The 15128-nt window shown below is 38.3% G+C and overlaps 1 protein-coding gene across 14 annotated transcripts in view; it reads right to left on the minus strand.

Moving 5' to 3' along the window:
- Positions 1 to 15128, minus strand: part of Rcbtb1 (RCC1 and BTB domain containing protein 1) — a 101481-nt gene that overhangs the window by 36889 nt on the left and 49464 nt on the right. For all 14 annotated transcript variants that reach the window (XR_012436231.1, XR_012436233.1, XR_012436232.1 and 11 more), the window contains 6 exons: positions 12120 to 12227; positions 11469 to 11611; positions 9977 to 10167; positions 7647 to 7773; positions 5263 to 5414; positions 4644 to 4774 (listed from right to left, as the gene is read on the minus strand). Coding sequence is in view for 10 of the 14 variants with exons in the window: in XM_074043416.1 (XP_073899517.1) it covers positions 4644 to 4774; positions 5263 to 5414; positions 7647 to 7773; positions 9977 to 10167; positions 11469 to 11611; positions 12120 to 12227 (852 nt within the window). In the remaining 4 variants the exon portion in view is untranslated. The remainder of the gene's footprint in view (positions 1 to 4643; positions 4775 to 5262; positions 5415 to 7646; positions 7774 to 9976; positions 10168 to 11468; positions 11612 to 12119; positions 12228 to 15128) is intronic.

Below are 15128 nucleotides of genomic sequence, written 5' to 3' on the forward strand. Positions count from 1 at the left end.
TACGTTATTTGCAGGGCAAAGGATGGAACTGGAGGTCATCGTGTTAAGCAAAATAAGCCAGACTCATATGTGGACTCTAGATCTAAATAAAAAAAAAATGTATGTATGATATGAATGTAAAAGGAAAACTGTTGGTGGGGGGCGGGGGGAGGTAACCAGCAAGAGGGTAAAGGAGATAAGGGGAAGATGATGAGATGAAGATAACAAAGTACATTATGTACATGCATGAAAATGAAGGAATGATAAAACAAATGAATCCCATTAAAAATTTAAAAAGGAGTTGGGCAAGGTGGCTCAAGCCTATAATCCCAGGCATTCTGCAGGCAGAGATCAAGAGGACCTCGGTTCAAGGCTAGCCATGGCAAAAAATTCATGAAGCCCCCATCTCAACCAATGACTGGGTGTGGTGGCATGCACTTGTCATCCCAGCTATTCAGGGAAACATAAATAGGAACATTGCAATCTAGGCTGGCCTGGGCATAAAGTTAAGACCCTATCTCAAAAATAAACAAAGCAACACAAAAGGGCTGGCAGTGTGTCTCAAGTGGTAGACAGTCTGCCTAACAAGCACAAGGCCCTGAGTTCAACCCCCTAGTACTACCAAAGAAAATTGTAAAAAAAAAAAAAAAAAAAAAAAGGGGGGGGTGGAGGAAGAATAAGAAAGTAATGGAGGTGGTGAATATGATCAAAATACATTATATACATATATGGAAATATCACAATTAAACCCCTTTCTACAAGTAACATACACTTAAAAAAAAGTAAGCATATTGAGGGATCATTTAACTAGCAGATGAAAATATTCACACATAAAACAGAATGTTCTTAAGACCCATATAGGGAAATTGGGGGTGTAAAATATAAAGGTCTTACAGTCTTCTGGGTGTTAGAAACTAACTTATGACAGTCTGTGGCAAAATTATTATAAAGTGGTTCTAAGGCAAATCAAGTATCAGATTTACTGTATTTAGCAAGGGAAATCAAAATAAAAATCACTATTCTCAAATACTTTATAAATTCATTGCAAATTTTTAAATGTTTAAATTATCCTAGTCATTATACATACTCTGAAAACAAGTTGTTTCTCCTTTCCACAGATTTTCTTTAGTAACAAAACAAAACACAGGGGTGATGGTCTTAATGTTCTCATTTTTAAAATGCTAACACAGCCTTTTGTGGAATTCTTATCCAGATCTAAAATTCCACAGTTAAAATAGTCCCAACCTAACACTTCTTTGGAAGACCGCTTGGCCGGATCAGACAGGGTGTCATGTGTCACAGCCTGCCAGTATACATTCCAGATGGAAAAAAGACTGCTATCCACAACTAACTCTGTCCAAAGCTGCTATTAATTACAAAACAAAGCTCTAAAACCATATGTCTATAGTACATTTTACAGCCTATCATGTACAAAATAGTTCAGATCAATGTACATTTTTGACTTTTTCACTATATATACATATGTTATCATATGGGGAAAAATGCGATTTTGCTCACTACCCAAAAAACATTTTATGACCTACTAATGAGGGAAAATTTAACTTGGGCTTCTGATAAAATAAAAAATGCCGTGACCATCTGGCTTCAGTATTAAACTTTCCAAAACCAACTTTAGAACTGGATTCCTGGACTCACAGTTATTGCTTCTTACCAAAAGCAAAATTGTAAGATATAAGTTCCTCAGCAAGTAAGATTCTCTAGAAAGTTCTCTATTTTGATGAAACAGTACTTTCCAACTGTTTCTTTTTTTTCTTCCAACTGTTTCATTTAATGTTCAAATATACATAGAAAACAATTTCCTGGAAAGAAGCAATATAAATAGAAACATTTCATCCAAGCATAGCAGCATACATCTGTGATCTCAACACTCACGGGGCAGTTACAGGAAGACAAGTTGAAGGCCATCCTAGGCTATAGTGAGACCAGCTCAAAAAAATAAAAATTTTAAAAGCCAAGTACAATGGCTCAAACCTTGAATCTTAGCTATTCGGGAGGTTGAGATCAGGAAGATCAGGTTTCAAGGTCACCCCAGGCAAAAAGTTCACAAGACCCCATCTCAACCAATGGCTGGGTGGTGGCTTGCTCTTGTTATCTAGCTACTTGGGGAAGCATCAATAAGGGGATGGAGGTCCAGACCAGGCATAAAGCCAGACACTATCTCAAAACTAACCAACACAAAAAGGACTGGCAGAGCAGATCAAGTGTTACAGTGCCTGTCTAGCAAGCAAAGGCCCCAAGTTCAACCCCCATTACCACCAAAAGGAAAAAAAGAGAAAAAGGAGAAACAGTTCAAAATTCTTACAATGTGGTAATGAACTATGTATCTTTACACAGTGTTTTAGCTCCATTTTCTTTCTTGATGTCACTATAGCATGTACTATAACTATTTGAGTGTTCTTTCTTCAAATTCTTCTTTACATAACTTGTAGAAAACTTGATGATGCAGTCATAATGTAAGCGCTCCACAGCAATCACCCTGAGTTTTTAAAATACTCATAACTACTGAGTTTATACATTTAAATGTACATTTACATGGAGGAATCACACAACTTTTACAGAAAAAAGAAGAAACACGAGAAGCAGAGTATCCATCTTCCTGGCATTGTAACCCACAGACAAAGCAAAGTCATCTTAGCATCCCCAGCTGGGTTTTCAAAAACTAGTCTTTATGGTTAATTTCCAACCTGACTTATTAGTAGCTTCCAAGCAACTAATACATATAAGTGGGTTTGATTTTTGCAATCCAAATACTCTGGTACTACATTCCTTCATTAGGGAAATAAAATGTAAAGGTACATTAGTCAATTATATAGCTTTTATCAGAACCTAAAAAATATATTAGAGGAAAAAGGTGTCTTTTGTCTTCTATTCTGTAACTTATCTACATTGAATGTATGGTATCTGTGGAATATTAGGTTTGTTATGTTTTTTTTGGTTGTTGTTTTTTTGCGGGGTCGGGGGAGGAAGGGTTTGAACTCAGGTACTCTATCGCTTGAGTCATACCTCCAGCCCTTCAGGTTTTCTTTTTAAAGCATCCCTTCATGGTGAGGTGCTTCAAATATATTCATTCAATTCAACTATGTTTTTGAGTGATGGCTCCATGTCCACAGTTACAGGTTCCAGGAAATCACACCTATCTGCAATCTTTCTTTCGAAAAGAACTTATAATGTGTATATGCTTAATATTAGAAAAATGAGAATTAGCACAGAAAACAATCAGCTACTATGGGTGGAAGTGCCAGAAGGCCTTTTCTGCAAACTCCAGGGTAGAATTTAGCTGAAAGTGAGGAAGAAATTTCCAGCAACTAGGGCCACACATTTGCCTCCACTGAGGTTTTTGACTGGTATAAGTCAGCAAGATCCTAATTCTAGGTCAACACAGAAGTATGGAGAGGCAGAGGAAGAGTCTAGAATCAATTGCCAAAAGGACAGAACAAGTATCAACCCAATTTAAAATTTTACCATTGGGTGGAAATATAACATACAGAAACAGCATTTCTAATAAAGAGGTTCAAGATGTCACAGGAAAGATAGGGGGAAAAAAAGCCCTCTGTTTTCTATGAGAAATTATTTACATTGATCATTCCATCTATTGTCAGGCTGCAAAGTTAGTTATATCTAACCTACTAAATATTTATCGTAACAGAACCTCAAACAAAAACAGGATCCATCTTGAAAATATGAGACATTCTGGTCAACTTCATTCCCTAAGTGTGATAAATATAAAGTTTGTCTTCTCTTATACCTCGAAGGCCACACAGTGCCGATCTCTGATAAATTTCCTGGTATCAGGTATTCTGCCTTGTCAAATGACAAAATATCTGTAGGAATACTCATGCCATTTGGCATGCATAGCCATTAGCTAGCCATTTTACCAGCTATTATTTCACAAATTATCCTTCCTGGATACTTTAGGTGGTACTGTTTTCACTGAGTTCAACGAACATTTACCAATAAGTGCCTAACACAGTCAGGCACTGAGGTACACAGATGAGTAAGACTCAATTCCTGCTCATGAGGAGCTTACACTCTGATGCTCTGGTTCTTACCTTCAAGAAAATGGACTTCTACCGACACAAATTTTCAGGCTCCTCAAATCCCATTAATTCACAGACTCTATAGAGAGCTGAGAATCCCAGATTTGGAACTCAACACAGTGCAAAAGAACAAAAAGAAGTCCACAGCAAGTTTTTCACACAGGAAAACTGAGTTATAATTAGACAAGGACAGAATTCCACAGCACACAGATATAAATTCTACAGCATCCAGGACTTCTGCCAGCAAAGTGGGTCTTGGAAAACAGAAACTCCAACAGTAAGAAGGACGAGAAACTAAAGCATGATGTCTGTCAGTCCAGGCACATGGCACTGAATGTTCCAACTGCAGAACACTACTGGGGCCTCAGTCAGTCAGGTTCTTACCATAGTTAAAAATGAAAAGAGGAACAACCAATTTTGAGACAATGAGCGGAGAACTCAAGGGGACCAGATTTCATTTTTTAAGGATCAGTCAGTCAGTTCACTGAGTCCCTAAGAGGTAAAGTTAAGTCAGCGTGTTCCTTGTGTCACAGGAGAGAAGGGAGGGAAATGAGTGCACACTGAGTTACGGGTAATTATGGTTTGCAGTGTGCTGTTTTATGTTACCTCTGCATCATATCTGACTGCAGCAGAGAATAATGAAAAGGCATTCTCCACGGTAATCCCTCGCTTGATGATGTGCTGACAAAGCTTTTTCAATCTGTTTTCACAGTAAGACGTGGCCAAGTCCAAAAGACCTGAAAGTAAAAAATGTGGGAGGCTTAATCTAGTTTACAGTAACTTATCATAATTGATAAACATACATATCTCACTTTGATGAACAAACTTAGGTAAGTCAGAAGCTTCTTAGTGGATAATAATTTTGAATTTGAGTAAATTTTTTTACTCCCTATCTCTCCCATCTCCAAAAACATACCTCGCCTATATTCACGTTGTACTCAAAGGAAGAGAAAAAAATGGAATTCCCCTTCATTTTGTTTCCAAAATGTTAAAAAAATTTATTAACTTATACTTCAATATTAAAAAATTTAAGTCCAATTGTAAATAAGCTGTCTATAATTATTAACCACGAGTAGTACTGTTTTTGAAGATGTTTACTTCAAAGCTTTGTTTCAGAAGCATGTAGAAATCGATACACCTGAAACCTTTTACATGTTACTAATCCAAGAACATGGGAAAGACCTTCTTGACCATGACCTGGCCAATCCCAATATGGCTAAAGTACCTATGGCATCTTCAGGTGGCAGATCTACGGTGTCTGTGTAGAGGTACTGAAGAAAGGCACGATACACCGGGTAAGAAAACTGGTCTATTTCTATCACTTCCTTCATGTCCTCATTCCAATAGGACTGGAACATGGATCGAAAGTGCTCACACCTAAATAAGAAGCAAAGCTTAATTCACTATGGTGATGAAATCAGAAAAAGATACTAGACGCATCAACTATCACATCTGGGCCCCATATATCAGGATCATGACTCTTCACTTAGCACTGAAAAATATTCACCATGCAAGATTTTTTATATACACCTTTATGTACCCTCACTTTTGCTTTTGATATCTATTAAATATTTAAAATTATGCCCACAAGTACCTAGTAACTCAAAAGCACCACTGTTTCCATTTGACTGTCCTCATTCTGATCAAGTTTTTTGACTTACTGCTTTTTTAAAATACACATACAGAAATTCTTTTTTTGGGGGGGGGTGGGCAGTGGGACTGGGGTTTGAACTCAGGGTTTTGCACTTGCAAAGCAGCTACTTTACTCCTTGAGTTATACCTCCAATCCATTTTGCTCTGGTTATTTTGGAGATGGGGGGTCTCACCAACTATTTGGCTGGCATCAAACATTGATGCTCCAGATCTCAGTCTCCCAAGTGGCTTAGATTACAGCTGTGAGCACCAGGGTCTGCCTATAAATTCATTTTGAACTTGATGTGAACTCAAGACCTTGAACTTGCTAGGCAAGCACAGTACCACTTGACCCACACACTGTGTTCCCCCCAGCCCTTTTCGCTATAGCTATTTTTCAGATAGTGTCTCACACTTTTTGTCCATGCAGGCCTCAGACTTCAGTCCTACTACGCCTCCCACACTGCTTCAATTCTATGGGGATGCACTACTGTTTGTTGAGATGAAGTCTCACTAACTATTTTGCCCAGTTGGCCTGGAACCATGATCCTTCCAAACTCTCTTTCCCAAGTAGCTGGGATTACAGACTTGAGCCACTGCCAGAAACACATTTTTAAGCTAAAGGCTGGAGATATAGCGGTAAAGCACCTATCTAGCATGCATAATACCCTGGGTTCAATCCCCAGAACAGCAAAAATATACAAATGAAGAAACAAAATAAAAGAAATTCAGAAATAAGAGTTCAAAACTTAACTATATATTAACATCACTGAAATGATTCATTTGATTTTTGTTTTATGCAATTAGCACATTTGTAAAACTGGTTTAAATGTTCACTGGATTATATTAAGCTGATTGTTTATTATCTGATATGAAGATTTTTCTTCCTTTCTGAGTCATCTCCAAAGCAGCCACCATTCTCATTCTGTGTCTTCGCTTGGCCTTCTTCTCCTCCCTGATCTGCCACAAACTTATTTATAAAACACCCCATATTCACTAGGATAGTCATATATTTCAAGAAAACCTGGGCGGGTCTTTTTGTACTGTATCTACATGTACAAATCCACGTGCATGAGGAACTGATCTCTGGATATTGGATTTTCTTATAAAAATCATCTTTTCAAATTTGCTTAAAGTGAGAGATAGTACAAAGAGACAGTATTTTCAAAATGCATTCAGACTAATAAAATAATGGCTCCAGTTACATAATTACTCCATCTGAGAAGCTTAAAATATATAATTTTTCTAAGCAAGGAATAATGGATGTAAAGGGTCAAAAAACTATATATGAAAGGAATAGAGTGGCTGACCACAGGGTCACAGACAGAAACATTTTCAGTTCATCTTTTCAACTAATGCTGTAGTTCCGATATTTATCGACTTAGGCAATAAATGACATATGGCTTTTTGGATATCTTCAAACATATTATTTTACAAATAGGTTCTTAACAAATTTCCAAAAAGACTTGTAAATAACCAGTTTGATGGTCTGATTTTATGTGCCACTCTTGCTGTAATGGAAATCTGAATTATTACTAAATGTACAGTTCCCTCACATTTATATAAGAACTCCTACCATTTACCATATACAAAGAACTTTTCTTTAATTGGGAATTAGATGCCCTCTGAGCTAGAAGCCCAGTATTCCTGACCATGAACTGCCTGGGAAAAATGAATCTTTAGTAGTACAAGAGGATATATTCTGACATTTACTGATAATCTCTTATATTTTTTAACCATGTAAATAAAGCTTCCTATAGAAATGTTTGTATGTTTGTTTTGCAGTGTTGGGATTGAAATCAAAGCCTTAAACATGCCAGCATACACAAAAAACTCCTTGGTAATAAATGCATCGATACTATGTACAAAAATATTATAACATTTCTCTCTACTGCTATTTCTTAATAGTACCCATTTTGTAGAATAAATAATAGGAAAATGGCAAAGAAAGTAAAGTTATTGATGTATCTAATTTACCTGATTTTCAACACAGCTTTATGGACATGAATATATTTCCCATCAATTCGAAACTTCAGATCAGCAGTTTCTGGACTATCAAATTCTTTTTTCAGAGACTCTGCAACTGTTAAAAAGTCTTCCTGCTCTGAAGGCAATGGACACACTATGAACAAAGCTCAGGCGACAACACATGAAAAGACTTCAAAAGATAACCATTAGCACGGTGCGTAATTAAATTAAGTTTTTTCAAGAGTTTATGCTTTATTTGGCAAATCAATTTCACAATATTAAAATAAGTATGCTGCACCTATAAACCACAAGAAGGAAGAGGGGGAGGAGGGGAAGGGAAAGCCAAATACCAGTCTTACATGCTAGTTAGACATGAGAAATGTATGCTTAAAAAAAGAAGTCACAGGTAGCAATCAATCTCTAAAAACGTGAGTTTTCTACTAAGACTAAGAATTTAGCAATGTTCCTTGACTGAAACATTGAGAACATCTCTGGTCTACTTTGGGGGAGTTTCATGGGGTTGGCATATTCAATTAAAGGGGCCCAAGAAACCACCTTACGACCAAGCAGGAATGCTAAAGCAGTCATGTTCTTAGGCAGAGAAACTTTTCCTAACTACCTGATATCTAAACATCCCTGCTGGCCCTAAAAATTAATGAAAAAACAGTAATCCTTCCACACTATCTAAAAACAGAGCAAATGTGCCTAGTAACAACATATACACAAAGGGAAGTTTTAGAGGAACAAGCGGCCACACTATCTGACAAGAGCTGCTATAATGAGGCTACATAAACAGAGCCACATTATTCTGAATGAAGTAAAGGCAAATGTGGATTCATGTGACACTTGTGTTCTTTAGATGTAGGAAGGAAGGAAAAAGCAGAAGACAGCTAACAGAAAAATTAAAAATTCCAAAGGTCCTGACCGGGGCTCTGAAAAAAGCTACTATAAATAGAGATAGGTTTCCACTGTGACTTAAAAAGCTCAGCTGTTCAAGTTTGGAAGAACCTGTGCTGCTCAGCAGCCTGGTGTCACCAGGGCAACTCCAGAGGAGGGACACTGACTACATCTAGGTTTAAACTTAACAATCCAGCCCTGTGGATTCAACCTATAGCCCTCCCACAATCCCACAATACAGAGCTACACTGGCTGTGGAAGAAAACTGAAAATTTCTTAAGAATTCACCTTTCTCTGACCCTGCAACCTGGATCACTGCAGAACTAAGATGGGCTGAGTGTCCAGAGGTATGGATGGCTACCCACCCATTCAAGAACACCTAGCCACAGGGTTGAGATGACCCTTTCTCCTTCTTCGCTTCTGGTGACAATTTTGATACCTCCTTTCAAAGAAGAAATAGTCCTCAGAGGTGTAAATTCATCATTTGACCCTCTTCCTAACATTCAGCAGATATCACAGCTAAGAGGAAAAAAAACAACACTTCTGGTTTTTTGTGGCCAGAAGGAAAAGAAACCATCTAGGAGATACAGTCAGTGACCACATTTTTCCAAACTTAACATTAACAACCAGGACAGGCTGGAGGTATACATCAGGTGGTAGAATGTCTGCCAAACAAGCACATGGCCCTGAGTTCAAACCCAACTACCAGGAAGGGGAAAAAAAAAAATCCAGGACATTGTTCTAAAGTATTGTCTGTGTGTTTTAGGATGCAAGAATTTGGGAAAGCCTATCATTAACAGGCTCAAACTGAACAGGCTATGGAAATCTCAGGAGGTTGTATGGACATGCTTTGGCTCTGTGTGCTATACATACATACTGTGACCGATTATGGCCAAATGGTCCCTACTCAGTCATAAATTTTTTTCTAATCAAAATATTTATTACAAACATATATTGTATTATAGCTTAAGAAGATGGAAAAATAAATTTAAAGTCAATGTTCAGTTTGCTTCATTTCAAGTTCAGTGGCAGCTGAACCTTCATGAACATATTCTTGCCCTCATGACAATGGGGACCAGGGGTGAATGCTTAGTGAGCATGAGGTTTTCTTTTGGGGTATGGAACTAGATATAAATAATGCATACAGAACCTTATGAATGGACTAAATGCCACTGGGCTGTACATTTTAAAATAGCTAATTTTATGTTATGTAAAGTTGATCTCAAAATGGAAGCAGTGAAGGAGAAAAAATAAGGCCATATGAATATTTCAAGACATAAATAAATGTGATTATTACTGGGGAAAAGTATTAAAGCTAATGGTGAATTAAACATTCTAGAACCTAAACGAGCCTATAACTAGCAAATATGAGGAACTGGTATTGGTCAGTGGATAGTAGCATTCCTCATGAGTGGAAGTACCCCTAAGCTTCTTACCCTTACCTACAGACAGAAGGCGCCATGAAACAGCAGGGGTGGCAAAACATGCAAAAACGTCATCGGTGCAGGAGAAGTGGGTGAGGTGAGGGAGGATCACTGACTGGCCCCGGCACTGGCCCCACATGTACACGTGCCCGCCCTGCGTCTTAGCAGCAGATGTATGAGTAGAGTGACAGGCTGCAATCTCTACTACCCTGGGAAGTTTGAAGAAAAATACATGTCACTTTTTTATTGAAGAAACTCATATCGTGCCCCACATGGTAACTTAAAAGTTCATGCTTATAATACCTAAAAAATCAGCCTGAGATCAGGAATATCTTATAGATAGCAGCCAACTCCTATCTATAAAAGTGAAAGGTCAGGACAAGAGCGCTTTCTCTCTCTTCCTGATATCTCACTTCTCACCTGAGCTCATTCTGAGGATAAATAATATATATTGTTGAAGAAAACTTGAAAAAACAGACTAAAAACCAAAGTTAATGAGGAAAGTGGACAATGACAAAAAGATGTCCTGACTGTTCTGGGTGCTTAAATAGTTAAAAAATAATAATAAAATACTACCTTGAATAGAGCATTTGCTAATAAAAAAAACTTTTTCTCATCCCCTTCCAGAGGTCAAAACACTCATTAGGCTGATAAGCACTAGGCTACGGTCATGGACTCTGAGCATTCAAACCCAAAAGGACATCAGATCAAATCAACTTCATGTCTCAGTGAAGTTCTTAGGCAGGGTCCTAGAAACAGCAGTCAACACTCAAGACTCAATGGGTAAAACTTCACAGTTTGGTTCAATAAACATTAAGCATTTACTCCAGTAACCCGAATTAAATCAAATTAATATTTAAATAGATAATGTCCTTTTAAGAGCAGATTTTTAACTATTCAAAAGTGAGTTTAGTTTGCTCAAAAAATCTTTGTGCTATACTTTGGATTTTATGGGGTATTTTTGGCAATATAATTCTTTTTAATTGTTAGTTTTTCTTTTAGAAAGAGAAGCATGCTTTTTTAACAGCACCTTGTAAAAAGTGAGTACACTATTTTGAGATTCCATACTTGTGTGTGTATGTATAATACATGTATGTATATATGTGTGTATGTGTGTTTTGGGTTCTTTTGGAATGGTAGATTATCAAAACATCAATTGCATTACATAATAGTTATTGAAGTCAAGAAAGGCTAAAATTTTATCATGCTACACTTTGACTCTCAACATGGCCACAGACCCTAACTAACTTCCCTACTCAAAGGACAACACCAACTCTGTCAGAATTACACAAAGATGCACTCATGCCTAGCAATTCCAGGTGGCTACTTCAGAAAGCTGCCTGAGGATCATAACCTCATGTTCGTTCTAGCTGGTACCCAAAACCATTTTGTTCAAAATGAGAATATTTATAAACCAAAGAGTCACAAAAGCAAACACCACAGCTCTGCCATATGCAGTCCCAAGGCCACATCACACACACAGTCCCAAGACATGGCACAGCCAAGTTACCTTTCCTTCTCCACCATGATGTGTGCTGGGCTTAGCAGGTTATTTTTATTGCCAGTTCCCAGCTGCCCATAGGTGTTAGCTCCCCAGGCATAGAGTAAGCCCTCATCTGTTAGTGCTAGAGTATGTGCATAGCCGCAGACAATCTGGAAGTAAATGTAAATAGTTACCATACCAGGGAAGAGAGGGAGGGCAGAGACAATGCCTGTTTAAAGATGACAGTCAGGGCCATCTACTGACTGAAGCTGTAGAGCACCTGCCTAGCAAGGACTAGGCCCTGAGTTCAAGCCCCAGTACCACAAAAAAAAAAATAATAATAATAATAATAATCAACATCATCATCACAGTCAGCCTTTGCAGAATGCCAGGCTGGCAACAGGTATGGACTGGCATTTGCTGGCTCATTAAGAAGCATTACGGCAGCCCAACACTTACACTGCTGGATCCCTCCATTTGTTTCTTTGCCCTGTCAAGACTAAAGTCCCACACCATGGGTTTCCTTCCCATGGTAATTTAGGAAGGATATCACATTAAATGTGGAAGGAGAAGGCATAGGGAATTGCCATAAAAGAATAAAGAGTAAACTTCCAACATGTCTCCACATCAGAGCAGAGAAAATGGATGGGGTCCAGCCAGAAAGGTGACTGAATGTACCTGGTTCACACACACGCTGTGTAGAGCTGCCACTCTCACTGGGGTCAGCTGATTGCCATTGTTTCCCAAGCCCAGCTGACCATTGCCATTGTAGCCCCAGCCATACACCTGAAAGAGGAGAATGGAGAGGATAAGCTGTGAGAAATGTCGATAAAGAGAAAAATCCAATTCTTCTACACATATCAGATGCTACAACACTCGTGTTCCAGTCGTTGCAATCCTGCAACTGATCCCCAAAGAGAAGATGTCTTGTGGGTAAGGATAACAGAATTCGGCATCAGCTCCCACTTAAATAGTTAGAGAGCCTTGGGCAAGTCTCTCATTATGCTTTATAGATGTGGAACGTCATTGATAGTTATTAAGTACCTACTGTGCATCTGGACACTATAAAAGTGACTAGAAATAAGTTTTTGGTCATAGCTTAACAGAGGAGGTGGATGCATGCAAATTTGTGGCAGACAGTAGAGTTATTAAAAGTGAGATAACCAAAGCACTACAAGAACAGTCAGGAAGAAAGATTGAGTTCTAGGAAGAAAGTTTAGGGAAAACTTTTCAGAGTGGAGATCTGAGCAGAGCTGAAAAATGAATGAGGGCAAAGGCATTCCAGGCAGAAGGCACAAAATATTTCAGAGGCAGAGACAGAAGACAGGTAGATTAGTTGACTGCACACACATGGGGTAGTAGGTCAGGTGATAAAGTATTTTTAAAAATATATACCAGAGAAAGTGGAACTCATCTAAGAATTTTCATTGAAATATTTCAAAATAAAGACTGATTAAATTTACACTTTTGAAATATCACACTGGTCACAATATTGAAGGGTGACAGAGATATACAATAGAAGCAGGAAGAACATTTAGTAGGTAATTTCATTTCCCATCAGCAAGTAGGTAAGTTCTGATGAGGCTGCAAACTAAAAAGTGATGGACCCAAAAGAGGGAATGGATAAGAAAGAGGTTCTCATAGAATAAGGTGGTTCCTCAACTGTCCAGAATGAGAGGGGACCACATGGCAAAAGTAATAGCTGAGGGCTAAAAGTCTGGAATAGCCAATGAGAAGATAGGAAAAAGTGCTGATCAGGAACAGACAAAAAAATTGTCTAGCTCACATAAGAAATCTAAGACTTTGTGGTGACACTACAGCCCTCAACATAGAAGGCAGATATGTGCACTGGGGCTTCACAGGGCAACAATGTGACAGGGAAAAAGGAAGCATGGACTTTAGAGCTCTGGGGTGAGAGATGGTTAAGGACACTCTCATCCAAAGTCAGAAGGAGAACAGGCATCAACTTTCTGGAGAGAAATTTAGCTATCAACATTTTTAATGGCATACTTCTGGACCCAAAAATTTTTTTCGGAGAATTCATCCTATAGAAATAACTTGAGTAAGTGTACAAAGATATATACACAGTAAACAAAGAAAATCAGTGCACCACTGAAATTAGAAACAATTTAAAGGACCACCATTGAAGCTCCAGATGTGGGTCATTCATAGAGGCAAAACTAAATAGTATTAAGATGAGACACTGTGTAGATGGTGTGATAATACAGTGAAAGCAGATAAAGCGCATGCTATTAAATGGGGGAATGAAGACAGCAGAAAAAAGCAGAAGTAATATATCATCATCCCATTAAAAAACAAAAAAGAGAGAAAGGTAATTATACTCATCCATAGGTAACTGTTTATACAAAAAAGTCCAGAAGGGCTGGGATGTAGCTTAGTGGTGGAGTACTTGCCTAGCATGCACAAGGCCCTAGGCTTGATCCCCAGCACAAAAAAAAAAGAGAGCAAGAGAAGAGTCCAGAAGAATATACTCCAAACTATTTTTTTTTTGTAGTTTCTCTCTCTTCCCTTCCCCTCCCCCCCCCCCCATTTATTCACATGTGCATACATCTTTTGGGTCATTTCTCCACCCTGCCTCTCTCCCCCACTTTCTCCCCCATCCCCCCGCCTCAGTTTCAGGCAGGTCCAGTTCTGCCCTTATCACTGATTTTGTTGAAGAAAAGACATAAGCATAATAAGAAAGACAAAGCATTTTTGCTAGCTGAGTTAAGGGTAGCTATACAGAAAGACTCCTACTATTGCTTTCATGTACCCATGTGTTCCAACCCATGTTGATTCAACTCTAACTGATCTGTACATTGGTTCCTGATCCCCTGCTCATGATAACCTGTCATTTTAAGGTTTCTGTATTAGTTCCTCTAGAGTGGGGACATCAAATGCTTTCATGTTTTGGGTTTTCTACCTATTCCTATATCTCCCATATGTGCTCTCCCCTTTTCTTGTGATCCAAGTCCAACCACATTGCTGCATTTGTCCTAGATCTAAAGTCTACATATGATGGAGAACATACAATTTTTGGTCTTCTGAGCTTGGCTGACCTCACTCAGAATGATGTTCTCCAGTTCCATCCATTTACCTACAAATGATAAGATTTCATTTTTCTTCATGGCTGAGTAAAATTCCATTATGTACAAGTACCACATTTTCTTGATTCATTCATCAGTAGTGGGGCATCTGGGTTGTTTCCATAACTTGGCTATTGTGAATAGTGCTGCAATAAACATGGGTATGCAGGTGCCTCTGAAGTAACCTGTGTTGCATTCCTTTGGGTTTATCCCCAGGAGTGGGATTGCTGAATCATATGGCAGATCTATGTAGATTTTTAAGAAGCCTCCAGATTTTTTTCCAGAGTGGTTGCACTAGCTTGCATTCCCACCAGCAGTGTATGAGGGTTCCTTTTTTCCCACATCCTCACCAACACCTGTTGTTAGTGGTGTTTTTGATGATGGCTATTTTAACAGGGGTAAGGTGGAATCTTAGTGTGGTTTTGATTTGCATTTCCTTTGTGGCCAGAGATGGTGAGCATTTTTTCATGTGTTTTTTGGCCATTTGAATTTCTTCTTTTGAAAAAGTTCTGTTTAGTTCAATTGCCCATTTCTTAAATTTGTTCATTGATTTTAGGAGAGTTTAGTTTCTTAAGTTCCCTGTATATTCTGGTTATCAGTC

This window comes from Castor canadensis, chromosome 10 (genome assembly GCF_047511655.1).
Source record: "Castor canadensis chromosome 10, mCasCan1.hap1v2, whole genome shotgun sequence".
NCBI lineage: Eukaryota > Metazoa > Chordata > Mammalia > Rodentia > Castoridae > Castor > Castor canadensis.